This window comes from Brachypodium distachyon, chromosome 4 (assembly GCF_000005505.3).
Source record: "Brachypodium distachyon strain Bd21 chromosome 4, Brachypodium_distachyon_v3.0, whole genome shotgun sequence".
Lineage (NCBI taxonomy): Eukaryota > Viridiplantae > Streptophyta > Magnoliopsida > Poales > Poaceae > Brachypodium > Brachypodium distachyon.
The window spans coordinates 45,300,809-45,327,054 of NC_016134.3; the positions used below are offsets into that span (position 1 = coordinate 45,300,809).

At 44.8% G+C, this 26,246-nt stretch overlaps 5 protein-coding genes across 7 annotated transcripts; 1 reads left to right on the top strand and 4 right to left on the bottom strand.

Moving 5' to 3' along the window:
* The first annotated feature begins 145 nt into the window (after positions 1 to 145).
* On the top strand, positions 146 to 1,685 carry LOC112268898 (cleavage and polyadenylation specificity factor subunit 6-like). Its single transcript, XM_024455163.1, has one exon. It carries the CDS (start codon positions 183 to 185, stop codon positions 1,482 to 1,484), a length of 1,302 nt encoding a protein of 433 aa, XP_024310931.1. The 5' UTR covers positions 146 to 182; the 3' UTR covers positions 1,485 to 1,685.
* A 651-nt stretch (positions 1,686 to 2,336) lies between these two features.
* Positions 2,337 to 5,729, bottom strand: LOC100827218 (aspartic proteinase Asp1). Its single transcript, XM_010240356.3, has 9 exons — positions 5,366 to 5,729; positions 4,981 to 5,098; positions 4,303 to 4,538; positions 3,974 to 4,207; positions 3,404 to 3,542; positions 3,128 to 3,316; positions 2,968 to 3,040; positions 2,775 to 2,862; positions 2,337 to 2,693 (listed from the first exon to the last, which is right to left on the bottom strand). Exons 1-9 carry the CDS (start codon positions 5,530 to 5,532, stop codon positions 2,582 to 2,584), a joined length of 1,356 nt encoding a protein of 451 aa, XP_010238658.1. The 5' UTR covers positions 5,533 to 5,729; the 3' UTR covers positions 2,337 to 2,581.
* A 2,360-nt stretch (positions 5,730 to 8,089) lies between these two features.
* LOC106866737 lies at positions 8,090 to 13,253 on the bottom strand. 2 transcript variants are annotated; one of them, XM_024454814.1, is made up of 7 exons: positions 12,651 to 13,253; positions 12,331 to 12,426; positions 12,112 to 12,174; positions 10,886 to 10,981; positions 10,119 to 10,505; positions 9,958 to 10,024; positions 8,090 to 9,220 (listed from the first exon to the last, which is right to left on the bottom strand). In XM_024454814.1, exons 1-6 carry the CDS (start codon positions 12,903 to 12,905, stop codon positions 9,983 to 9,985), a joined length of 939 nt encoding a protein of 312 aa, XP_024310582.1. In that variant the 5' UTR covers positions 12,906 to 13,253; the 3' UTR covers positions 8,090 to 9,220; positions 9,958 to 9,982. The 2 variants fall into 2 exon arrangements, with proteins under 2 accessions (XP_024310582.1, XP_024310581.1); XM_024454813.1 differs by having other exon boundaries at positions 12,331 to 12,429.
* A 3,100-nt stretch (positions 13,254 to 16,353) lies between these two features.
* On the bottom strand, positions 16,354 to 17,808 carry LOC112272541. Its single transcript, XM_024463667.1, has 2 exons — positions 17,408 to 17,808; positions 16,354 to 16,556 (listed from the first exon to the last, which is right to left on the bottom strand). The coding sequence occupies exons 1-2, from the start codon at positions 17,618 to 17,620 to the stop codon at positions 16,398 to 16,400; spliced, it is 372 nt and encodes a 123-aa protein (XP_024319435.1). The 5' UTR covers positions 17,621 to 17,808; the 3' UTR covers positions 16,354 to 16,397.
* Positions 17,809 to 17,974: 166 nt separating this feature from the next.
* Positions 17,975 to 25,379, bottom strand: LOC100826600 (SWI/SNF complex subunit SWI3C). Of its 2 annotated transcripts, XR_002966580.1 has the most exons (10): positions 25,220 to 25,379; positions 24,582 to 25,112; positions 23,922 to 24,487; positions 22,363 to 22,717; positions 22,178 to 22,251; positions 21,101 to 21,189; positions 19,835 to 19,887; positions 19,598 to 19,740; positions 18,232 to 18,822; positions 17,975 to 18,139 (listed from the first exon to the last, which is right to left on the bottom strand). XR_002966580.1 is itself a non-coding variant. In XM_003578797.4 (9 exons), the coding sequence occupies exons 1-9, from the start codon at positions 25,242 to 25,244 to the stop codon at positions 18,322 to 18,324; spliced, it is 2,337 nt and encodes a 778-aa protein (XP_003578845.1). In that variant the 5' UTR covers positions 25,245 to 25,379; the 3' UTR covers positions 18,046 to 18,321. The 2 variants fall into 2 exon arrangements, 1 of the variants encoding a protein (XP_003578845.1); XM_003578797.4 differs by having other exon boundaries at positions 18,046 to 18,822.
* Between the last annotated feature and the right edge of the window lie 867 nt (positions 25,380 to 26,246).

Genomic DNA, 26,246 nt, shown 5'->3' on the forward strand with positions numbered 1-26,246 from the left:
GCATACCGATTTCGACTCGGGGACGGCCCTCCGAGCCCAGGTCGGCCTCCCCAGCCCAATATAATCCCCGCCCGCCCGCCCCCAATCGATCCTCAAACTCAAATCCATCATCAGCCATGGCCATCAAGAACAAGAACAGGAAGAAACGAGCTTCCAACGCCGCCTCCGTGGCGCCGCCGGCCATGGCGGTGGCCATCCCGCCTCCGCCGAAGCCCGCCGCGAACCCTCTGCAGCCTCCCCCGCTCCCCCCGGGCGTCTACTTCTCCCCGACGCGTGACGAGAGCGTGGGCATCCTCAACCGCTGGATCGCGGGCGAGCCGCTGCACGACACCCTGGGCTTCGTCTTCGTGGAGGACATCTACGGCTCCGGCCCCGAGGAGCTGCGGCGGCGGTACCCGCCCGCCTGCGTCCGCGGGCGGAAGCACTCGTGGTGGTTCCTCAGCCAGACCAAGTTCCAGTCCTCCAAGCAACCCCCTTCCGGTGTCCGGCGCCGCGCCGACCGCCGCGTGGCCACGGGCGGGTACTGGCGCCTGGAGCAGAGCCGCAAGGAGATCCCCGTGGCCGGCGGCGTCAAGAACTGCTTCGGCTTCTACCTCGGGCCCCCCGGCGGCGGCAAGCGGAACAAGACGCCGTGGCTCGTCGAGGAGTTCACCAGCGCGCTCGATGATGGCACGGGGAAGGGTGGCGTGCCGGCGCTCTACCGCCTCTACGTCACCCCGCGGGCGTCCAACGATGATGTCAGGGGCATCTTTGGGGAGGACGGCATCGAGTGCGTCCGCGGGGTGAAGAGGCCCATGCGGGTCGTCGTCCCGGCCCACTTGTTCGACGCCGTCGCCGGCCTGCTTCCGCCCGGGAGGGTCCGCTATCGTGCCCCGGCCCAGCAACATCCTCCACCGCCTCCGCCTCCGCCGCCGGCGGCTCTTCTGGATTACGAGCAGCAGGGGCAGTTCTTCTCGGGGGCCGGCGTTCTTCCTGGTCAGTACGACTACGAGCAGCAGTTCTGGGGGGTGGCGCCGCCGTCAGAGGGGGTTCTTCTTGGCCAGTACGACCAGCAGTTCTGGGGGTTTCGGCCGCCGCCGCCGCCGCCGCCTGCATCCCCGGACCTGTTCCATGAGGTGCCGGCGGGCGATCATGGTCTCTACGGCGAGCAGTTCTTCTCGGAGAACGCGCCGCCGCCGCCGCCGCCTCCGCCTACATCGCCGGGCCCATTCCATGAGATTCCGGCGGGCGGTCTTGAGCAGCATGACGACCAGATGTTCTCGGGGACCGCGCCGCCGCCTCCTCCTCCGCCGGAATCGCCGGGCCTGTACCTCGAGATCTCGGGGGACAACATGAGCGTGACCATGGACGAACTCTTACAGCTGATCGACGAGAAGCCCGCGGAAGAAGCAGAGAAGCCGGCGGAGGAGGCAGAGGCGGATCAGGAGTGGGACTCTTTTGTGACCATTGTTGATGATTTCGAGAGATTCTCCCAGAATGATTGATTTACTAGCATGACACCTTATTTCTGACCCATACTTGGACTGAGATCGAGGATTCGGGATCGCCCTGCTTGAGATGAATCTCTGAATGACTTTTAATTGTTCTTACATGTAGTAGTAGCCAACTAGCCGTTGGATGGTTCTTTAGTTTGTTGCAGTTAGCTTAATTGTTAGTTACACTGCTATATTGTGGATTAGTTGTCCTGTGATTGTTTGTACTGCAAAGATTGGATGAAAATGTTGATTTTAGTACCTCTGTTTCGAATTTCTTGGAGTCAGTTTTACTTGAAGATGGGTGCAGAAGAAATTTACATGATGAATTATTGATTTAAGAACAGTTTAAACAGAACAAATTAGGGTAGCCACTGCTTCATCAGTTTCCAATTATAAAGTCTCCTTCGGAATTCCTGCAATTAATCCAGTTCTGGTTTATTTGCAAATTACTGATGTGTAAACAATCATTCCACATTCTCTAGACGGTCCATAAAAGAGCTGAAATAAGCATATTAAACCTGTTATCACTATACAACAACTTAGACGCAGAATCGAAGGCATATCGCCTATGTTGGTTTCCATGGATGTCACCTACAGCAGTCCAGATTGCCTTAATTGCATGAAACATAGGCACGTTTCATAAAAATGCAATAATTGTATTTCATATGTGCATGGTGACGATTACATTTACAATCACAGGTCATGGATTCACCCCATTAGAATTCATTTTCTCTTTTCTATATATGTTCCTAACTTTGTGTAGAGCCTGTCAGGGATGATCATCTTACAATTGGTCCATAAAACAGACCAAGTATGCATATTATTATTACCAACCATTATGTCCGTTATCACTATGCCACAGATGAAAAACTGAAGAGACAAGTGTATAAATGATTTCAGATTCAGAGCAGAATAATAACATCGGCATTTCATCGGGACAGGATAATAATAACATTTCATATGGGTCTGCGCGATGATTACAGATTATTAGATCTCTCTTTTCTAAAGAATATACATGTTCCTAAACTTTGTGTAGAGCCTCCCTCCTTGGGTTGATGATCCTTTTTGTCCTCTCATCAACCTAATGGCCTCTTCCCCTTGCTAAATCACTCTTTGTTTGAACGGTAGTTAGCTGCACACTCTTCGTTCTGAATACCAATGATGCCGGGGAACTGAGGCCAACAATAACCTTCTTCGAATCCGTGAATGGTATTTTCGCTGTTCGAATAAATAGAGAGGGATTAAGGGTATATATGTTCAGGTGTGTTAAATGATCATCACAGGAAGGAAGATCCAAACTTGGGGATTCTGTCACAGGGTGCACGGATCCATCCAATCTGCCCTCTCTCATTGTCATATATCACCATCTGATCCTGCATTGTAATGTCTGCACCAAAAAAAAGGTTAGCATCAATAGTTTACACTGGTTTGAGTAGGTCATGATGTCTAAACACTACGTTGCTAGCTTGGTTTGTACTTCTGAACTTCGTACCTCCCACAATGTTCAGATCCTTGAGGCCGATCTCCGATCCGTTGAGGATTCCCAAGCACGCATTCCCGAATTTCTGGCAGAACATAGAGATAATAAGTTTTAGCCACCAAGAACTGCAGTTAGCTAGTACTGAATAATCAACTGGGTTACAGATGTTTACAGTGACAATGAGGTAGTTCTCAGGAGGGATCTCCATGAGTGCTTTCTTGCCGTTAGAAAAGCTCAAAACTAATGATTTGAACTCCTTTTTGACATCCAGCACGGATTTGAATGGTTTCTTCCCTTTCCAGCAAAGAGGGAGAGAAGGGTCGAATACCTCTTTCAGCGTCTTGCTAAGATCACTCTTAAGCTGCAAGAGAGAAAAAAACCTCATAAGCTCTGTATTTTGTTTATTAATCGTATCATATAATAGAATGGGAAAAGTTTTGAAATTTACTGCAGTGACAAGCGCTTGATATGGCTGGGCACCAAAGTAGGTGAATGAGCTGCCACTGTCCAATACTACTTCCATTGGTCTTACACCTAGTGATCGGCCACCAAAATACAGGCTCGCTGTACCCGGTGAGTAGTAATTCCTGGAAATAGTGAGCTATACATGAGAGAAGGTAATTCCTGGAAATACAGTGTTACTTGAGCTATACGTTGAGATAAGGTATTCTCTACTTAGTTTTTTCTAGACTAAACATTGATAGAGTGCACATAGTTAAACCCCCTAAGCAAAATGGATCAGGAATCAATAAAAGACTGATTGTCACTAGAATTGATGTGCTCCATATGGTGTATATAAATTGCAGTGATTTCCAAGAAAATCCAGCATAGTCATGCAGTCAGTGTACTGTTTTTCAATTCATTTAAATCCTTTCGACATTACTACTTGTGATGAATTATTCAATTTGAACAGTGCTATTCAAAAACTGAACTACACACATATGCTTGATCATGTTTCCAAGGCAACACTCGACATGCATTGGTCTCATTAACATATACTAGCGGAAAAAAGGCTCACTTGAATGCACTCCTAACCATAGGCACCCATGTCGCACGTGAATAAGGCACAAGATTGTCTCCAAAGAAGAGGAATCCCCCTCCTCTGATGCTGAGGCAGTGGCCAACCACGTTCTTAGTAATCCCATGCTGCTTGAGCTGTGAAAGCAAGCTGATTGATCCACTCCCAAGCCCAAGCACACCATCAGTTGGCGCTACCTCAGTGCTGCTCCCAACCTGCTGGTCATACCCACACCTGCAAACACACACAAGAAACAACCATCAACAAACATATTCAAGTGGCTCATTTTGCAATGTCGTATACTTTTACATGTTCCAAGTAGCATATACCCGAATGCAAGACTGGGACGGACGATGGAGCTGTTGGCAAGGCGGACTGCAAAGCTGTCAGTGAGAAGCACGCCCAGGGACGAGCCCTGGTCGGCATACTTGATTTCATAGTCACATTGCTGCTTCGGTGAGTCGCACTTGTGCTTTCCGCTCAGACCGCCATGTAGAGAGCTGCACAGCTGATCCACACATGGTACAATCTTGTTCTTTGTTGGTCTGTAGAGCGGGTGTGGCACCTGCACCAAGCATTAACATGCAAAACATGAAGGGGTAAAAAGGAAAATTGAAATCCCTGGTCGGCAAGCATACCACATTTGGTTTTGAATATGAAATCATGAACCATATAAAAAATCAGCAGACTGACTGTAAACACTAATACCCATAAATAATGACGACAATAAATCGTGAATGGGAACTGCAATAAAGTTGGGCAAGTAGAGTGAAATATAAGTTCTTCTTGAACTCAAACAAATGCCAATAACAGACTTGTGACCCCAAACTAACTAACATAATGTTGAGCCAAAGTAAATTGGCTATTTACAGCATAATCACGAAATCCATATATCAACCAAGGGCCGCTGATGCCTACTAAAACACACTCTTGCCAAGAACAGCCCATAACTGACAAGGGCACATCAGGTCTGACGGTGAATGAAGTCAATGAACGGACAGCAGTACCTTGTTGCAGCTGACGCAGGGGGCATCGCATTGGAGCCAGGTGAGGTCGCTGCCGGTGTCGACGTCGAGGAAGTAAGGCCTCGGCGGGTTGCCGATGCTCATGGCCACGTAGTACAGCCTGCATCATGGTAATCAGGATCAAAAAAATTCTCTCCACAGAGAACTCTAATCAAGGCCAATCGACAGTGCTGGATTCATCGACAAGGCCAACAATAACGCCCGTACTATCTGACAAGAATCCGCACAGAGATCTATGGACTAAACTGGCGAGTAGGGCCAAAATCCGCAATCAGTTGATTGATCAGTCAACTCAGAGCAGAGGAATGGGGGGGGGGGGGGGGGGGGGAACAGAGCCGGTAAGGGAAGAGGACGAAGGAGGCCATACCCGTGGGGGTATACGTCGCCGTAGAGCTGGAAGACGGCGGAGGACTCCTCGGGCTCCGCCTCCGCGGCCTTCCCGGCCCTCGCCGGCCTGTCCGCGCGCGCCGCCACCGCCGACAGCAGCAGGAGGAGCAGGACGAGGCCGGCCGGCGGGCCCCACCTGGCAGACATGGCGGGAGCTGGAGAGCTCCCTCCCTCACCCTGAGCAGAGGAAAGGATGGCTTCTCTGAGAAGGATCGATTGATTTGCCCCCCCACGGACGACGTCCTCAGGTTCTTGGGGAAGGGGAGAGGGATGGGGATGGATGGACAGCGAAGGAAGGGAGTGTGGTGGGTTTTATAGGCGATGAGAGCAGCCAGCAGCAGTGCATTGGGATGGAAGCTTCTCTGGATTTTTCTTTCTTTTGTACCTTGGCTGCAGCAAGGAACAAAAAAGGACTCCTTGTTCAGTTTCTTGTTATAGCCTCCTTTTTGGTGACCTTTTCACCCAGGCTTTTCCTTTCCTATGTTGCCCCTGCCTTTGCTTTTGCTGATTCTGTGGAGAAAGGTATTGCCTGGTTCATCAGCTTTGCATCATAGTTCGGGAGGTCACCGATCCCCATGGCTGGGCATATGTGGTGATAGATGGATTGAGGAGTGGTTGTACTCCTACTTTGCTGACTCCTAATTAGGACTATGATAATTCCTAATTCGGCTACGATAATTTCTATAACATACTCCCTCCATCCAACAATAAGAGGAATATTAGAGTTTAGTTGATCAATCCTTTGACCACAAATTACTTCATGGATACGTGACTAATGTGATCAAAATCACAACCATAAGCAAATATCCTTGAGTAGGAATATCATGGATATGAATCTATGTCATGTAGCTATATACTTATAGAGTAATCTATGGTCAAAGCATTAGTTAAAAGAAAACTAATACGCCTCCTATTGTTGGACGGAGGTAGTAATTGGACCATGATAATTCTGTTGGACCCTGGGGCTACCCATGGAGTACATGAGAAATTTTGTCAGTAAAACCAATCACAACGGTAGGACTACTAATCACATAGATGCCCAATCCAAGAAACAAAATCATGTTCTGAATAGCCAAAATAATAATCCTCCATAAACGTAATTAGAAACTTTTTTTATCTATCTACAGTTTCTTAGTTGTCTTCCATTTCAAAATTTCTAGAGTAAATTTCACAAAACTATTACTCTAGGGGCAAGGGTTTCACGGAGCCACCACTTCAGGGGTTCACATCAGTTTGCCACTACTCTATGGGTAATTACTTTCACTCCAAATCTAGCTGATTAGCCTATTTAACAGTAAAACTGACACATTGAGGCCACATGTAAGATCCCATGTTTTTTGTTTCAAACTTCCTCGTGTTTTTCTCTATTTTCTCAGCCCTTCGCCCTTTCTTCTCTCTCTGGACGGCCAGGCGCCTGCTCACGCCCGCGCCGCCGGCCGCCCGAGCCTGCCCGCCCCCGCGCCTCCAGCCGTCTCCCCACGCCCGTCTCCCGGCGCCCGCGCCTGCCCGCGCTGCCAGCCCGCGCCTGCCCGCGCCGCCGCTGGACGCCTCCTCGTGCTCGCGCCCGCTCATACCGCCGCGCCGCCCGCCGGACCGGGTCGTGTGTGCACGCTGCTGCTGCTGCTTAACTCTGAGGGAAGAAGACGAGGGTCAAAGGCATAAAAAAAAAGGCCGCGGGTTCTTTGAAAATGGTGACCTTACATTTGTTCCCAGTATGTCAGTTTTACTGTCAAATTGGTTAATCGGCCAGGTTTGGGTAAAGGGAAAGTAATTACTCCTGGAACAATGGCAAACTGATGTGAACTCTGAAGTGGTGTCTCTGCGAAACCCTTGGCCCCAGAAGCCCCTAAAATAGTGGTTTTATTAGTACTACAGTATTTTTTTATAAGTGATTTTTGTTTTCGATTTGCCATCCGACGTGTTTGCATTTAATAATTTGCTACTGGTATCCATGAGCTGCTGTGTCGTCCCCTTGCATGTCATTTTTTTTAGGACAAATAAATAAGTAAATAGATAAAGGTTGTTTCAGGTCAAAGTCGTCATCAGCCCCGTCTTGTTGGTGTAAAGTCGTGGAGTCCCAAAGGAAGTCTCTTTTTGGAAGATTGGAAAAATCGACACCGGCGATGCATCATGCATGGAAAGTCTGTAAAAAGGCAAGGTAGCTTCTGTGGAGTACCACTGAACCTGTCTGTAACATTTATTTCCTTGTCTCCGTGCTCAATGTTTTTAGTATCGTCAGAATGTCCCACGCTAAAGAATAACAGAGACAAATTCACTGGCCGTTTATTTAAGTATACCACACATTATTATTTTGCAAAAATATGTATTCCACATATCAAAGTAGTATAGTCAATAAAGTTCTCTCTTTCTCGCAAGAAGAATAAAAAGAAAGAGAAGGCCATCAATTTAGATTGGGTCAAGAGATCAACCCGGTGTTCAGAATTACCTTGGACATCTATAAATGTGTTAGTCAATTGATCCTTAGTTGTGCCACGTAGGACAATTGCTCTTGTGAAGGGGAGAGGAAAGGAAGAGACAATAAAACCGATCCTTCACTATTGCCTTTTTACACCCATCATGCATATTGCCAATTATTCATGTAAAGACAGTTTAAGACCCATTTCATTGTATAAATTGACAGCTTATTAAGTCACATTGTATTGTATAAATTATCTTATTGTCGAGTTTAGATGGCATCATGACGAGTCAACAACGAATTCTTTTCTGTGGAGGAGGTCCTTACTTTTAGGCTTGCACAAGCCTTTCAGAGGAGATAATGACGATCAATGGCAAGTAATATATCTATCACTCCGGTTGTATATCGGCGGAAGGAAATTAAAGCACACATAAACCCATTGTCTTACTCTATTCTTGTCCTCCTTCCATCTCCTGCACGTGATTCCCAGCCTTGCCCATCAGTAGAAAGTACATTACATGGACCCTTGGATGGAACAGCATAGCTAGTGAGGGGAGGCTGCTCTGCTCTGCCCTGGCCGGTGTTGCAAGAATTTCTTTACTTTCGAGCTAGCCTTGCCAGGTTTCATATTCCTTCTCTGCAGTGCAAACAAGGACGACGCTGCTCTATAAGTGCGGGCGAAGTAGCTGCTTTGCTTCATGTTAGATTCCTCCTCTGGTCTCCCTGTTCAGGCAGAGGAGACTTTGCTATCCCAGTGGGGAAATTATTACTTGACTTGGACAGTTGACTTGAGAAGGGGTCTCCCCAGTCAGTCCCGATGTGTCATAAAAAATAATATGTTGGAATCTAGCAGCAATTAGGATGTTGGTAGGATGTAGTCTCAACGAAATGGATCACTCCATCCCTTCGTGTAGCGTCATAATTCTCACGGAAAGCAAAACAGAGCACCAATTCAGCCGCAAGTAACTTTTCTGGTCCTAGAGTCACAAGCGAAAAGGGCTCAACTTAGTAGACAGACCAAGATTCAGTTATGAGTAATTGAGATTCAGCCGCAACTCAGTTAACAGACCACAGCTCCTCAAAACTGGCATAGCATTTAAGCCTTTCACCAAAAACCACGACCCAGAATTTCCTTTTTTTTTTACGAAAGGCAGGGAACGTATCATTCCATGTTGACTTGCACCTACGTGCAAGAGAGTCTGTTTACCCTCGCAATTTTTCCACATATGTACATCATATTCAGTTATCGATGATACGGACATGATGATTTCAGATTGAGACGTGACGGCCCGACAGTTAGTGTTTCCGGTTAACAACTGTATTAACACTTCGATGGTGAGATGCCATCACTACAGCTGCTTCAAGGTAACACTGGTTCGACTCGGAGGAAGCAGGTGATTCAACACATCCACATGCGAGCTGCAAGATCAGGTTGCAAATTAGTTCAGCAGCTGCTAATTTAGCTGAATCAGATTATAACATATAATGGTTTATATGACCTACGAACACTACGACCTCTTAAGCATGCCAAAAAAAAAGTGAAGGTGGAGAAGTCATTCAATTTAATTGATGCCATGCAGCAGCAGTTACAGCATGCAAGTAATCCGGTATAGATTAGAAATCGATTTGGAAACAGCTGTGTTAATATCCGTGCTAAAACATATGATCCTTATAATCAGAAACGGAGGGAGTACTGTTGACACCAACATGTGTGGACTGAGCAAGTTGTAAGTTACATAACCATTCTAAAAACCAGGAGTATGGAGTATAAGTTAATGGCTAAACAACATCTTAAGGTATACATTGTGGATTGCATTCATCTGTAGCAAAGAGATGGTCATTGTGTTGAGCAAGCTGCAGAATCCTAAGCCCATTTAATTGTCCAATTAAGCAACCATTTAATCCTAAGCCCATTTAACGGTCCAAATCACACAAAATACTACTTCATTAATGCTCCAATTAAGCAACCATCAGGAGAGGAGGAAGGGGAGCACAGGAGAAAACGGTTCGGGTATTCTATTTTGGACCCAGTGGCAATTTTGCCGTGAATTGACAAGGGGCATGGGGCGTGGGAATTTGCCGGAACGTGAAGTGTTTACAGTTAGCTGCAAGTTTTGATGCTAACAAAAATACTCCTGGGGTGGGTGGGGGCTCACCGTCTGTTGAGAAGAAAACCAATCACTAGACCAATGGGATATTAAGCTCCGAATCTTCACGAGGAATCTGCAATACAAAACAGATAAGCATCAAAATTGTACTTTTAATAGGAAATTATTAATTTATCAAATCAACATAAATTAAACAAATTCAAACGTACCTCGCAATAGTTAGAACACCAGGATACTAAAAGAATAATTCCAACGAGAACAAATGCACCAGGGTATATCCATGATACGGCTGTGTAGTGACCGTAATCCAATGGGATAAGAGAAAACAAAGCGAAAGCCACCAGCCCCATCGTGGATAGAACAGAAACAATAGTGATGCAGTACACTGCCTGCCTCCATTTGGCTCCTCGAACGATGTGCGACATCAAGTAACCCACCATCCCGAGGAAAGCCAGAACTGAGACCGCAAACAAGCGTATGTAGAACCCGACTGGATGTGATTTTTCATCATGAGTGTGCACAAGCCAAGGTACTAATAGCATGAAGAAAACGAAGTCAGTAAGCACGGTCTGGCATTTCAACAACATAGCATCATCCTGCAATCAATAAAAAGCAATTCTGAAAATGGTGTTCAGAGAAAAAAAGGAAAATAACAGTGTTAGTGTGTTACTTCGGCTAATTTCACAATATGTTTAAATAGAGCACTTAACTGCAGCAAAACCTCACAACTAGCTAATAATTTTTTAAGAAAGTTGTTATGTGGGACCAAACATTTAAGCACGGCTTGCTGCAGCCGCAGCCAAGTCCAGGAGCTGCGGTAGTGCAGGAGGAAGCCAACTCTGCTTAAAATCCAACCAGGTCTTCGTACTAGGAAAGAGCCCGGTTTCAGTGATAATTCATATTGATGGAGGACTTTCAGTTTAAGTTACATTTGGGATCTTAGTGTACTTCAGTTTGGACTCCACCTGTTTCATACCTTCTTAGCTTGAAAAGAGATCCTCTTCAAATCATCTGCCTTTAGAGAAGTCTTAGCTACTAGATCTTTCAGATGACTAGCCACATCTTCAATGAGCTGTTACAAAAAGAAAATTGTTTTATTTCTGCTGATATAAACCTATTCATCATCCGTGCGATTTTCAAATCAGCATTATTCAGATTTTGGACCAATCAGAAAATGACAACTGTTCAGACTAGTTATTATAACAAAACATACGAACAAACGACAACAAACAAAAGCCCACCATCAGGTCCCCCCAAGCCCACCTAAAAGTTAATGGGCTCAAAAAATTAACGGGCCGAACCAGGAAACCTACCAATCCTAAATCCAACACACAGGCCGCAAGTAGAAAAGCTCTGAAGAAAGTGAGTTTTGAGATTCGGAAAAAAAATCAATGAACAAAACAGCACAAAACAACTTCTTGGCACTCAAGAAAACAATCCTGCTGCCACAGCCTCGACCCCCACACCCCAACAATGCATGGCGAAAAATCGTAGAACACAGGCACGAAACACATATGGAACCAGGGGACGATAATCAGATCGGCCGATCTGTGCAAGATCAAAACAGAGCAACCCCTACTTACGTAGGAATCACCGCCGAGCCCCACCATTCCAACCCTATGGTACGATCTCACTTCGATCCTCAAGAAAAACACATGGAAGATGCGAAAAAACAAACTGATAGCAGAGATTCAATTAATAGACATAACTGATGGGAAAACTGATTGATCACGGTGGCCTGATTTCACTGATTTTGGATTGCATTAGCTTTTGTTTTTTGCATCTAATCTTAGTTGACTGTCGTTGTATCTCACAGCTCAAGCTAGCTGTCATTGTAGCTCACAGCAAACAAGAATTACAAAGTAGAGTTCCCAAAACACAAAATTTACGCACAAAACTCAACTGAGGAATAACTAAGACTGAAAAACTGAAATGAATTTCAAACTTATGCACTAATAGACAAACAAAAGAACTCAAACTAAACGACTAAACTGTACATTATGCTAATCTTCTCAAAGACTGAAACTTAACTAATATGAATAAGTACTGAAGAAAGATCTCACAAAATGAAACTGAAACTAATACTAATAATAATCTGCCAATGTTTGAGATGACTAGCAATATCTTCGATCAGCTGTGACAAAAAGAAATTGTTTTATTTCTGCAGATATACAATAAATAAAGTAAATACTGATTACAAACCTGTTGCTTCCTCTCTTCTGCTAAATCTGATTTTATTCGATCTTCATTCTTTATTTCAAGGACCTAAACAAAAAAAGGATGTATCACAAATCAATCTTATCCATCAGATCAGAATAATCACAGTAGGTAAAAACTACCTATATAAAGTGGCAAGTGAAAGGTCTTGAAAATTCACATGAGGTAATATTTAATTGGCATACGCCTCATGGCATTCCATACCTTACAAGCTTGTGAACATAATCTCTCCAGGTGTTTTAGGATCTCTTGAGATTGTACGGATAAATGCTTGGCATTATTCAACACTTCATCAACAGACTGCTATAGAAGGATGCATTAGTTTCTTTGGTCACCAAACAGCAGAACCAAGAAGAATATCACATTTTTATGCTCGGCCAGGCCAATGTAGAGTATGGCAGTGAGAGGGATTTTTCTGGACTAGTCCAGAAGCTGTCAGATGTGCTGCAATGCGTGGGGATATGCAATGGCCTTTCTCAAGTAGCTCCCTCCAGTTCGTTGTTGGGGTCGAGAAATGAAAGTACCTCTTGCTTTCCGAAGAAGGGCTCCACTCTGGTGATGCTCATAGCAGGTGATGCGGTACCGGCGGTTCCTCCGGTGTCAGAGTCGCTCCCCGCGGCTGTCGTCGCGACAGCAGGGATCCCGTCCATCTGCGTTGGTGCTGGCGAGGAGGACGGGAGTTCGGCTTTGCCTCGGCGTTGTTCCTCAAGTACCCCAACGTGAGGTTTCGGCTTGCTTCCGTCGCAGTCGTCGACGGTGATGCCCGCGGTGGTGGTCATGCAGGCACCGGTGTGCTGCAGTGGGTCCTAAGGTTAAAGAGAAGCGGCGGGGGGTTCGCTGGTGAGATCGGAGTGCCGAAGCCGACCCGCGCGAGCAGAGCTCCCTTCGCCGGTGAGGTCGGAGCGGCGGAGCAGACCCGCGAGAGAAGAGCCCCCTTCGCCGGTGAGGTCGGAGCGGCGGGGCACCCCCACGCGAACAGCAAGTCGATTTGAAGGGAGAGAAGGCGGGAGGTAAGGGCGGTTGGTGGAAGGCCAACTCGCCGTGAAGCAAACCCTCCGGGGGGCGGGGAGAGGGAAATTTCGAGAACCGCCGCTACAGACGGAGGCTGTGATAGCTCACACTTGACAGGTCACAGCTGGGCGGGGGTAGGATAGGATCATAGGAGGTGTATTTTTTGCCTTTCTCGATTTTAATTCTCATTTTTGGCACCTCCAAATCATTTTATTTTCATTTCCTGGCCTCGCCACCGTAACCTTTAGGAACACCTCTGGGCGGGGCGTCGTCCTTCACTCATTCTCCACACCCCCACCTAAACCAATTAGTACCAAGGAGAATGGCCCGGTGGAAGGTCCGGAAAGCGTCACGTGGAATTTCCGACCAATTCCACCGACGGCATGCTCTTAGGCCTTGGGCAGAATGCAAGGGGGCACCCCGTAGGACTTCCGCAAACTCAATTGGATTTAAGCGCATTTCGGCAACCCGATGGGATTTAAGTGCATTCGGTCAGCCATTTTTGGCAATTGGTTCAGAAGGGACCTATTTTTGTCAATTCAATTGTCCGAGGGGCCAAAAGAGCAAAAAGTCCCTTATGGACGATGCTTTTTTCTGAGGTCACGATCGCTGACCTAACGACGTGTGGTTTTTATTCCCCGTCACCGACGTGCTTCATGTATCTAACCGTTTTCGCGCACCCATCTCACGGTGCCTTTTGATCCTAGTTAGTTCAACCAAACAAATTAAAATTCCAAATCACATAATTTTTTTGGAAAACTAGTTTTATTTGTTTGGTCAAGAGCGTTGGACTCTAGACGCCGGGCCAGCCGTCACACAACCTTCCAAGCTTTAAACCAAGATGTGCCAATCCTTCTATGAGCATCATCCCATTCGGTATCAATCCCTGGCCTGCGACGCCCGCCCATCCGCCATGCTCCTCTTCGATCCCAGCACACCGCCGCCGTGGGTGCCCGATGCATATCTTGGACAAGGCCTGATCTTGGAGCTAATTAATTCTTGCACCCACAACCTAGCTCATCAGAGATTTTCCAACAACACAAAAACACATGTTCTATGTACCAAACACAAGTGCGGAGAAGCAAACATTAAAACTAGTGTTTGTTTTTTATATCGCTCGAATATCAGAGAAAATCCAAGGGAAATATGAGTAGATGGGTATGTTTGTTTCCTAAGATTACATTAAAATTCTAAACCCTATAATTTCATTTCAAACCCTATAATTTTCCGAGATTATGAACGGTTAGTCGTTAGCCTTGGATCTCGTGACGATTATGGTAATATCAGGATGATTTCCCTTTTTTTCCATTTGAGCCTCGTCTCGTCTCTCATGCCGAGTAGTTCACCTCGGCCGTGGGAGATTTAATTTAGAGAGTTGGTAGGGTGAAGAATTCCTAATGCTCATCTGATATATGTGTGATTTCTTCGATTATTTGTCGCACATACGGTACGTTACCCAAGTCCTACACTATGCTTGTTGTCCAATTTAAAAGCCCAAAAAATGATCTCAACACCTAAAACTTCCACGTGACATGTGTTGGTAGCAACAAGGAGCAACCATGGCATGAGGAGCACGAGAAGCCATAGCACTCAAGCATTGGTCCTAACTACAAATTTAAACCGATACACTTCATGTACGACGGATAGGGTACGATTAAACTAAAAATCAATCAGACGCGCAGCAAATCATTTAAAATATCAAAACAAATTAACTTCTTGTTCTTGTACTTAATCTTAATAATCACCGAATGCAACATTTCCGCAGTGTAACAAATACATGAGACAACACATATCCCCAAAAAACATAGTTTTTTCGATAAAGTAATATACAAGAAGATATTAAGTACACTCAGCCTCTACAACAACACAATGTAAGAAAGACACTGAGAATGCACACAGCCAAACAATAAAAAAAAAAGAAGAAAAAAGATGAAAGCACACACAACTCCAAGAGAGGTTCTTCAAAGGCGATGCCTCCAGGAAGGAAAACGAAGTCCGATCGTCGTCGCCGCCTGATCCAGCCACTAGGGTGATCAAGGGTTTTCACCCCGAAAAGCAAATCCGAGCAATCTCCAAACAATTCCTTCAACAAGGGAAAGGTGCGGAAACACCGTCATTGCCAGGTACAACCAGAAGGTCGAACCACGAGTAATTCGCTCTGGAGCTCGAGACCAGTACTCAGGGAGTACTCCAAACCGAAGTCCATATGTGCTGCCGCCAACCACTTGCCAAGCCGGTACCCACCATACCTCTCAGCCTTGACAGTGTCGAACACGAAACGAATGCCCATGCACACTCATGCAAACGTGTCTTTCCATGAACCACTTGGCAACAATCCATGCACGAAGTTCATGGGACACGTGGGAGTATTTGGGCTATCAGCAATTCGAAGATCCGTCCACCAAGTCAAGTTATCACCAAGTCGGCAAGGCTATACAAGCGCCCAAAAAAGTTGTTGTTGGCAAACCTCATGCACCAGAAAGGGAAAATGCCATGAACACATGATCCGGAAAATCCGAAACCATCCATTGCATATGTCCCCCCGCAAGCATCATATGGAGGCCACCGGAATTGCCACCACCGAACTGCCGGGAGAGGTACCAGCACTCGCCGCCATCGCCCGAGCAAATCAAACCAAATCAGATGTGCACGCGCAGCGCCGGCTAGAACGAGGCTTCGACGCACAGCACTCGCCGCCCGATACCATTGAGGCCGGCTACGTCCGGCCAGACCACGTAACGCTGGAACCCCCGAGCCTGGACTTTTCGCCCCGCGCCGCCTGCCAAAAGGGCCGGACCGGGCCGCCGGCGGCAGCCCATCGCAGGGGCCTGCGCACCTTCACAGTCACCTCGCCGGAGGAAGCTGCCCGACGCCTCCACAGAAACTGCTTGGAACCAAAAGAAGACGCAGCCGCTGCTTGAAACCAAGGGAAACGGAGGAAAAAAAAAGGGACGACCCCGCCGCCGCCATCCACCTCGCCGGCTTCCTCCGGCGGCAGCGAGGGGTGAGGAGGCTGTGGCCTGTGGGGGAGACGGGGAGCGGCGGCTAGGGTTTCTGCCCGAGCCGCCCTGGGAGCGACTCGGACGCCATCGCCCTCAAAAGAATTTTGATGGTCTGTGTTCATGATTTTTCTATGCGATTAATTTTGATCCCCAAGAAACATATATTTGCACCAAACAGGCATACGCCTCGAGATACAAAACCAACAAATCTGGTTTAGATGTCGTAGTAAAAGGACTCTTGCTTGAGATGTCACGGTGTCAAATTTTCATGCCACAGCAGAAAAAGAAAGATTCACAAACGACTGTCAAAAAGATTGACGCCCCTACTGCCAGGACACGTGCCCATCCTTCGAACCACCTCACTGCCAACACACCTAAGAACCCGTAGAGCAGCACGATAAGCGTCGCCACGAAGCCCTGCTCAAAACATTATATAAATAAGATAAAACCGTCAAATTTTAAGAACTTTACACGCATCTTCAACAAAAAATTAGTTCTGTTAAATCCGTAATGATATAGCATATATCTTCTATACTTATTTGATACTGTAATTATTGTTAAATGTATGACAATTTTTTTAGAAAAATCTACCAACATCTACTACTCTAAATTAGTTTTATTAAATCCATCATGATATATATTTTCATAGTATAATTATTTGATATTTTTAGAGGTTCATACATTTTCTATGAACTCGGTCATATGAACGGAAGGCGTAGTAATATTTGCTACAAACTTTTCAAATTTTAAGAAGTTTGATTTAGGACGAATGTAGAATATATTATACTCCCTGCGTTCCTAAATGTAAGAAATGATAGATTTGTCATAAGTCAAACTTTCCTAAATTTGATCAACTTTATATAAAAAAACGTATCAACATCTATAATATCAAATAAGTATAATTTGGAAATATATGTCATGGTGGATTTAACAAAACTAATCTAGAGTTGTGTATGTTGATAGATTTTTCTATACACATGACCAAAGTTTAAAAGCTTGATTAGGACAAAGTAAGAGTTCTTTGCATTTAGGAACAAAAAGAGTACTTCCTCCGTCTCATATTAAGTGGCTCAAATTTGTTCAAATATGGATGTATCTATACCTAATGTAATAGAAAGTCAGTTAATATGGGACGGAGGAAGTATTTAGTAACCGAGGTGTAACATGTTGTTAGCGAAGAAGTTATAGACTAAGTTATGCGAATCTTTATTAAAAGAAAAGGAATTGGGCAACGGGAGTAGCTAGGGCCGGTGTTAGACTGCACGCACCAGAAAGAATCGTTTCTGCTGGAGATAATAATGGTAGCGTTGCTCGCGGCGGCGGGCCGCCTCAAGGTCGCCATCTGCCACAGCTCCGGCGACCAGCGCCGGCGGCGATGTCAGTAGTGCCTGCTGCTGCTCCACGTCCGCCGTCTGCATCTTCCGGTCCTCTTCTGCCGACACGTATCTATCGAGGGCGATATCGATCTGGATGATACGCATGCGAGAGAAGATATGTTCGGTTTAGAGTTCCCTAATTCGACAGATTAGAATTTTAAACTGGACGGACCTATCTTGGCCTGGTACGATCGCACAAAATTTGGAACTTCTCATATCTTGGCCTTCTGTTTATTCTGACTTATTTGGATGGAGCTATGCCGGTTCTGTTTTGGGCACGGACACAAGTAATCCGAACTGGATTCGCTGCGAGTCTGCGCAAAAAGAGGCATGACTCTTAATGAGTCCCTACCATACCGAATGTATGTCGAGTTGGGTTAAAAGTGCATCCAAACATGCTCCTACTAATAAGCAAAAGTTATTTGACCCAATTACACATTCTAACCAAAACTGAATTCCTTCTAGTAATACATGCACACTGAGATTCCAGAAAAATAAGCTACAGTTCCAGGTAAAGAGGTACACAGGAATTCGATTTTCGGTCACTTTCTAGCATCAGTCAGGAGCAAGGCAGCAATTACTTCCATCAGGATGAACTCCCACTTCTCTATACGCAATCTTACCCTATTAAATATCGATCTTATAAGATAACTGAGAGATTCCGAGATAAAAAGAGAACTACAATTTTAAAAGCTAGCAACTAAAAATGCATCTACCTGTAAATTGTGCAATTGAATTACAATGGTCGGCGGTCATGAATCAGAGCTACAGACACCGGATAACTAGGACGTGACAAGAATCTCTAGTTAACCAAAACTCCCCGAATTGTTGCCGGAGGGCGGTCTCAGCATTGGATGATGGTTGGGGGTCACCGAATTGGGCATGCCGGGGTTGAACATGACGCTGGGCCCTGATGACGTTGAGCCAGGGTGGATAGCTGAGAGCGGCAGGCGAGGCCCGAATGAGAGCATCTGCTGATGCTGATGTTGCTGCCTCTGTTGCTGCTGCAAGAAAGCCATCTGCGCTGGATGGCCCTGCATGTTATTGGCGTAAAATGCTGGCATGCTGGCCTGAGGCACTGAGCCTGGCATTGCTGGTGCTCGAGGGCTGGCTTGACTCATTGGATTTGATACCATGGTACTGCTGCCTCCAGGCATGGAGCCTCCAGCGGAAGCGAACCGAGCTGACATCACCCGGACACGCTGGGCTGTCAGATTCTGCCTGGCCCTCTCAACTTGCTCACTTTCCTTCAAAAGCAGGGTCTCGATCTCTGCAAATTGCTTCAACTTCAACTCCAATCTCTTTAACTGCAAATCAGTGTTGCATCAAACAGTAGTGAGTTTGAGTAATAATAAGAAAACATAATCTAGTATCTCAAAAAGTCATGACAATACCATAAGTACCGATTTCCAGGTGGTTAATTGAAGCAGGCTGGTTAAGGTTTCCAACTAAACTCACATAGTACTTCACTGGATCTTCCTGACTTTTACTAAAATCTTGCCCCTTTTTTTTGCAAAGATAGTAAATGCTGACCTTACAATCATGAGTTGTGAAGTTCTTCAAAATATTATAACAGGACAAGTAGTAGTTTTTTTTTAACCACCTTCAAAATTGTACAGAAACGCAAGACTTGTCAAAGGCTCAGCTCTGATGAAGCACAAGCCAATACTTCCAAATGGGAGCAAGCGTTCTTTCCTCTAGTCCTGTAGTGGCTCTCTTTCATGCCCAAAACGTCTTTACTTTTCTAAATGTTTGATTCATTTATCTGAAGTGCAGGATCAGTTCTAAACTACCATGCCCAAAGGCAAGGCCAGGCAACCATGTCCAGGATCCTTGTAATTTGACGTTATATAAAAAAAATAGCAAAAGATTTGGGCGGTGCTACAGCTATTTCAATGCCGAATCAGATTTCAAGGCTTCCGTGTACACTCACAAGGTAAATGTGCAAAACCAGGAACTGGTACAATAGCAAGTCAGCAACACTACAGTAAATGTAACATGTGCAGCCAAAAACAGAAAGCTAACTAGATTGTCATCACCCTTGTAGCAAATTGCATGCTGAACGTTTGTGTTCCTACGAACCTGATGATTTATGATGGTGGCGGCTAATCTCTGAATTTCACGCTCCTCCTGATCTGCAAAAAGTTTACACTTTGTTGCTGCTGCTGACAAGCCACACATTGCAGCATATTTCACATTTTCCGGAGAGACAGATGATGAAGTATCTGATACAAAATAACATTGCATTTTACAATAATTTGTTGAAATAAAAAATATTATACTCGAAGGACTTGCTAATGATGGGAATAAAGCAGTTACCATAGTTTGGACGAGCAGGATGACCCATAATGTCATTGCCTTCTGAAGACATCCTTAATACATAACAAAAAAAAGTCTGTCAATATAACAATCGTGTTCAGAGACTCGAGAAAGGTAAAATAAGAAAATAAAACAAACCGGGTAATGAATTTTAAGTAGACAAGTATTGCATGGTTAGTCACGTAGCAGTTTTGGGCAGCCCGACTTGACTAGCAGAGCAAGTCGAGCGACTCATCGCTAGCTAGTTCCAACTGGTAGTCATGACAATTTTTAGTCATGACCAAAAATTTGGTCCTTGTTTGGATGGTTGCCAACTTTCTTGGCATGCAAAAATGCTAATTGGCCAACTCTGGTGCATTTGATTTATTTATTGCCAAAGTTGGGTAACTCATGGGCAAGCAAAACATTGACCGGTATTTTGGCTAGCCAATTTTTTTGGTCAGGCAAGTTTGGGCTGAAACCAAATAGCCCCCAAGTCCTTGTGGAACGAACTTGGGTTCCTATTCCTTACAGTTTTCCTTCAAAAAAAGGTATGCTTTCATGTGTGCATGTATACTACAAGACATCCAGTTTTGGCTTGAAAACCTGCTATCTGCCTACCTAAATCTCCCGACTATGTAGGCCCAAGTGCCTGACTGAAGTTTAGTCGCCGAGTACGACTAGACTAGTCATCTGGCGGTCAGGTACTTGACTGGACTTGTCGATTTGGAAACATTGAGCCCAGTATCAACAAAATTGGCGCTTGAATTTCTTGTTATAGAACTAATATGATCAGCTGGATGAAACCTACCTAATGCAGCATCTTTGTTCATTGACTCCTAATACATAGAGCCATTAGCCCACTAGACTAGACTCAACTAAAATATTAGCACTTAGATGATTAGATCTTCAATATTTAACATATGCTTTGATTAGATACCTTTTAGTTGAAAACATGGAAATTTTAAAGTTTATTAACAATTTGATTGTTTTATGAGAAGAGATTCTTCATGGAAAGACGAATTTGTAAGCCACCTTTGGAGACTGTAAAAAGTACTCCCTCCGATCCTAAATTGTTGTCGAAATATTACATGTATCTAGACGCTTTTTAATAATAGATACATCCATATTTGGGCAAATTTGAGTCAAGAATTTAGGATCAGAGGGAGTATATCAGTACTTTCGTGTTTTCTTCTGTGGGAAATACCGTTACTTTAGTGTTGTTACTTGTTAGTTAAAGTAATCATCGAGCGGGTGATAGTACAGTATGCCATATAGATGGCTCACCTGGAATCATCTCTCGTCAACACAGATAACGCTGCATTCGCACAGGATGCTGCTACTCTTGGTCCCACTGCAGAGGCCAAAAATGCAACCTGCATAACATTTCTGAACAGTAAGACCAGATATATATAATAGAGATCTGCAACGGCCTGAATAGATGCACAAGAACGACAGGAATCCGTATTTTGTAACTAGCAAGGAAAGGCACCATGCTCCTGAATTTGTGAGGAGGTTGTGAAAAACATTGTTGACCTATCTGCTCCTCCCACCTTAGCAGGGACGGACCCAGGAATTAGACATGAGGGGGGTGAGTTGGGATTAAGGGGGGGCGAAATTAGAGTCTTCACCTATTTTAAAGTGATTTTTAATGAGCTGCTTAATAACTATTAACTACAATGAAATTTATAAGGGGGGCTCCCCCCCGGCGCCCCCCCTTGGATCCGACCCTGCACCTTAGGTCCATCTAGGTATGATGTTTCCAAATTTCATCCGACGGCTCGTGTTCGGAGTTATCATGTTAGCACTAAAATATGTTACGAACTCAACATTTCCCATCAAATGTACATGGATATCTACCTATCAGTAGGATTGCATATATAATGTACCTTCAGTGCGCTCCTTCAGGTGTTATCTAATTCAATTAATGGCAGTAAGCTATTTATCAGACAAAAAGGAGATGTTTTACACCCTTCTATCCTGTTTTTTATACTGTTCAATGTCTTTCGATGTTTAAACAGGCAAATAAACTGTAATATGCTATCTACTCATGCATCCAGCAAAGCTAAAGGTGCTGCACCACATCAAGATTAGCAGTGCAGCACATGATCACTAACAACTAATAGTCACAACTCAATTTCCAAATCACGCAAAATGGTTTGTCTTGAACCTAATGCGGGCTTTGATTCACAAATAGTTCAGTTAAACAATGTCGAAATTTGTATCTACATGTGTGTACATCACCGAAGTCGACCATGTAAAAGGAGCTGAAAGATAACTAGAATTTCCATCAAGACTTCAACACCAAAATTGACTTGAGCAGCTAATGAATTTACAGACCAGACATAATGTGTAATCACTCACCAGTGACATGACCGGATTAGCAGAATTGATGAATGGAAGCTGTTGTCCAGGTTGGCTACATTGAGGATAGCTACCTAAGGAAGATAATGTCACAGTTACAAAATGGAGACAGATGAATTTTTACTAACATCAAAGCTGGAATTTAACCAAATGATAAGTTCTTTCATAGGGCAAATAGAGGAAACCTGAAATGTTTCCATTGGAATTTGAATGCAAAAATCCATTGCTTTGCACTCTAGACGAAACAGATGCTTGTGGTACTTCAATGCTCTCTAACAAGCCATCTTCAACTGGAAGAGAAATAAAATGGTGAATACATTGTGCCTTCGACTTTGTTCCAACATGCTCTGCGATACCATTCCAATTATCATTATACTTCTCTACACCCTCCAGCAACAGCAAAGTTTCCTCATCAGTCCAACTGTCACCGTCATTATCTAATCCATTTTTCTTCCCGTCCACTCTCAGAAAATCTAAGCTTGAGTGCCCAGGAACAAATCTTGCATCGTGGAAGCAATCCGAGCAAAGAGAAACATCTGCCTGCTCAAACATTTAAAATGGATCATCTTGTTAGCACTTTACAAGCTTCTCTCAAAAATGAGTTCACAAAAGAATGCAGAAGAAAATTGCTGTGATGCCAGAGAATTAAGATATGCATGAAGATCTACCTGAACAGGAAAAGAAAACCATACTACAAAAAATAGCTATCATTCTTAAACAGCACATACCGAAACTAAACATCTCTACTTGGAAATCATTGTTAAAAATTAGGGGAAACTAATCATATGTCATTGCAAAGAGTGGCATTTAATGATATGTCATTTCATTTATTCAACAACAGTACAAAGTTCATCTAGTGCCATTTTGGCATTTTAAATGCATTTCCTTCACTTCTCCGGATAAACACCACGGGAAATTATAAAAATCCCAATCGATCCACTTTTAAGTCTTTAACTAGCAGGCACTTCTAATAAAATTTGGTTAACGTATCATAGCATTTTTCAATTAAGTACAACATGAGATTAGAAATAGTGCAAGTTTGCAGCTTTTCAACAGCAGCAACACGGCATGTTATAGCATACATTTTATAGTGGATAGCACACTGTAATATTTTTCAGTAACTACTGTGTGTTAGACTGGATGTATTGCTGCATCTGCAACATTATTTTAACACTTTAGCTCATCCAATTAATCATTTTAAGATATTGTTATACTTTCTGAACGACTGATTGTAAATAGCAAATGTTTGACAGGAAATGTGGTGCGTGTACTTTTAATGAAAGAAGTTCATTGAGAGATCCATGTATGTTTAGCAACTGAAATGCTAGCTACTCAATTCTCATCCTAGGGTAATTCATTGGAGAACAAAATGTGATTTATACTGGACTAAGATGATAATTGACACATTAGAAAGCAAATATGTTGATTATTTCCATAGAGTAATAACTCGACCCTACATCTTTTAACCAAATCATCGCATCAATATCTGAACTATTGGTATACAAAATTAATACAGCTGAGCTGAACATTTGGAATGTAACCCTCCAGCATAGCATAATGCCTTAATCAGTTCCTTCTCAATTCTCACATGGTTGTTCATGTGGTAAACCAAAGCAAAAGTTTGAACGCGAGATGATCAACAATGTGGATAATTGCATAATTAACAGTTCTAAAGATATAGCTAGAGCCTCCAAAATACGACAAATGAAAAAAAGAACTCTATAGCAGTTATAACTATGCGCACCTCCTTTTGTGACTCATAGTGCAGGCTGGGCAAAGGTTGTAAGCAGTAAGTACAAAAATTCTCTGACAACCGCTCCCAAATCTTCTCATCCAAATCTGCAAGACTAGTATCACCATTTGCCACCGCTGGAACAGACGAAGTTGAAGCCACAGAAGCAATATCCTCTGGCCGGAGACTGCATTTTGGACGATCAAACAAAATCAAGCCATCAATTGATTTCAATGGTGCAGACGCCAGCTGCAGTTCCCCTGTTTGCTCCTCCCTGATTAAGGATTGTGCCAGCCTCAAGCCCCGGTGCACAGACCCAGCTGCAAGGTAGTTAATGATCCCCCAAGTGTCCAAGAATCTAACTATCCTACTCAGGTCATACAATTCAGCAGTGCTAGTGACAAGCCCCTGGCACTCGGCAAATGCAAGTCTCCTTGCAGGGCGCTCCAAATACTTCACAATAACCTTATTCCTCAACATTATGTACTTCTCTGGCGTATGCCCTGGGGACTTCCCTGAGAAGAAATGAGGCACCACCTGCCTCTCCAACCTGTGCACCGTCATGGGTGAGAACCAATCTACAAAATGCAAATCAACGCCGCATCACCAACAAATTAAAATTATCATTTTGCTACACCTCAGTAGTAAGCATCTTTGGAGCAAAAAATAAACCTGAGTGTCTGGGCACGACAAGCAATTTGCCATAGAACTGCTTTGGCACGCCTTGGCCTTCCATAAGCGGAGGCACGGTGCAGACATAGGAGGACGGCAAGTCAGGGTCGTTGGACAGGGACGGGTTGTCGGGGAGCATGGCAGCAAGCACCTGGAGCTGCCCGTGCGAGATGTTCTCGAGCGGCGGTGCAGGGGCGGCCGAGGCGCAGCTGCCACCAGCCACGGCACGATCAGCCGCGATGACCGCGAGCACGGAGGGATGGGGCCTGATGACAGGGCGGCGGGAGGCCAGAGGAAAGCCGGAGATGGGCTCAGGCGAGGAGAGCGCCTCCGCCTCGCAGAGGCCGAGCACGGCGTTGTCATCACCGCCGGCGCCGGCGCCTAGGGTTTCACCCCCGTTAGCGGCGCCGTGGGGCGCGTCGTCGGCGTCGTCGTTGGCCGCGGCGGAGTCGGAATCGTCCGAGTGGTCGGCCAGATTCGAGGGGGACGGGTCCTGCGAGCGCTTCCGCTTCCGCCACTTGAGCTTCGCATCTGGGAGAAAATTTTAGGGTTTTGGAGGAGGGAGGGGCGGCGTCAGCGCGGAAGAAGGAGCTCGCTTCGAGAGAATTGCGAGGCGCGGAGGGATTCGGGGCGCGTACCTGAGGACGAGGCCTTGCGAGGCATCGTCGCCGGCGGCGGCAGGGGCGGCGGAGGGAGCTTGGACTGTGTGCCCGCGAGTGAGGGGGGCCACGGCGGGAGGGGTGGGCGGCACGTGCGAGAGGAGTGAGGAGTAGGAGGAGGAGGATTTGAGCTGTCCTGTTCGAATTTCATCATTTCTCCTCCGTGAAGCTCTCCTTTTGAATTTGTGCACCACCTAGGATCGCCCTGAATCTTAGATCTGAATCTCAATTCATCCCAAAACCTACAAAGTTTTTCAATATCTGCTAAACCGTACGTAGTCAACCCATAGATCTGCCTCAACATTTGTGCACCGACAGATCAAACCGGGCAGTCGCCTGCTTCGACTTCACCAATATTATTAGGGATTTAGGGCAATTTGATGGCCTAATTTTGCTAATGTTCGGCAGCAACGCGTAGGAAAATATTCTCAAGTACCAAATTTCCTGCATGTTCTTAAAAAGAAAAATTCTGTGGAGACAAGCTTTGCCAACTATTTCTCATTTACAAAAGCCCTAAGCAAAAGATTGATTTCTTCTGTTTATTTGGTTTACAAACAGGGTTTTAGTACTTGACATTCAGATAAGAAAGAAAATGTCAAAGGCAACGCGTAAATAGCAAGCGTGAATGTTTACAATTAAACCTGTGAAATATGGCACTACCGAAATGGCTGCATGCAAATTAGGTGCATTTTGGAAATTCATTAATGAGTTATACGCTGTTACGTGATCGCTGGAATCTTTATATATACTAGCTAAGTGCACGTGTGTTGCTGCAAAATTATTATTACTATTATGTTGCTTGAATGAACTTTTGACTTATAACAACTATCTTAAAATGTACATCAATCCAAACAATTATAGTTAAAAAGTCACGATACGTATATCTACTATAGTTAAAAGGTCATGATATTAACATTCATTTCCTAGCAAGTATAGAGTATAGTCCCAATGAACTAGACAGACGACCACCAAGTGAGATATTTGTAAGCAAAGACAAACAAAAACA

Excerpts from the sequence above, each read along its gene's own strand:
- LOC106866737 (XM_024454813.1), bottom strand. The coding sequence starts at position 12,905 with ATGACCACCACCGCGGGCATCACCGTCGACGACTGCGACGGAAGCAAG. Across the intron at positions 12,430-12,650 it reads CCTTCTTCGGAAAGCAAGAG|CAGTCTGTTGATGAAGTGTT; the intron begins GTACTTTCATTT and ends ATCCTTCTATAG. Across the intron at positions 10,025-10,118 it reads GGTGTTCTAACTATTGCGAG|ATTCCTCGTGAAGATTCGGA; the intron begins GTACGTTTGAAT and ends TTTGTATTGCAG.
- LOC112272541 (XM_024463667.1), bottom strand. The coding sequence starts at position 17,620 with ATGCGTATCATCCAGATCGATATCGCCCTCGATAGATACGTGTCGGCA. Across the intron at positions 16,557-17,407 it reads AGCAGAAACGATTCTTTCTG|GGCTTCGTGGCGACGCTTAT; the intron begins GTGCGTGCAGTC and ends TGTTTTGAGCAG.
- LOC100826600 (XM_003578797.4), bottom strand. The coding sequence starts at position 25,244 with ATGCCTCGCAAGGCCTCGTCCTCAG. Across the intron at positions 22,718-23,921 it reads ACTATGAGTCACAAAAGGAG|GCAGATGTTTCTCTTTGCTC; the intron begins GTGCGCATAGTT and ends ATGTTTGAGCAG. Across the intron at positions 19,888-21,100 it reads TTGACGAGAGATGATTCCAG|GATGTCTTCAGAAGGCAATG; the intron begins GTGAGCCATCTA and ends TTATGTATTAAG.
- LOC100827218 (XM_010240356.3), bottom strand. The coding sequence starts at position 5,532 with ATGTCTGCCAGGTGGGGCCCGCCGGCCGGCCTCGTCCTGCTCCTCCTG. Across the intron at positions 3,317-3,403 it reads ATCAAGCGCTTGTCACTGCA|CTTAAGAGTGATCTTAGCAA; the intron begins GTAAATTTCAAA and ends TCTCTCTTGCAG. Across the intron at positions 2,694-2,774 it reads CCCTGTGACAGAATCCCCAA|CGAAAATACCATTCACGGAT; the intron begins GTTTGGATCTTC and ends TTATTCGAACAG.
- LOC112268898 (XM_024455163.1), top strand. The coding sequence starts at position 183 with ATGGCGGTGGCCATCCCGCCTCCGCCGAAGCCCGCCGCGAACCCTCTG.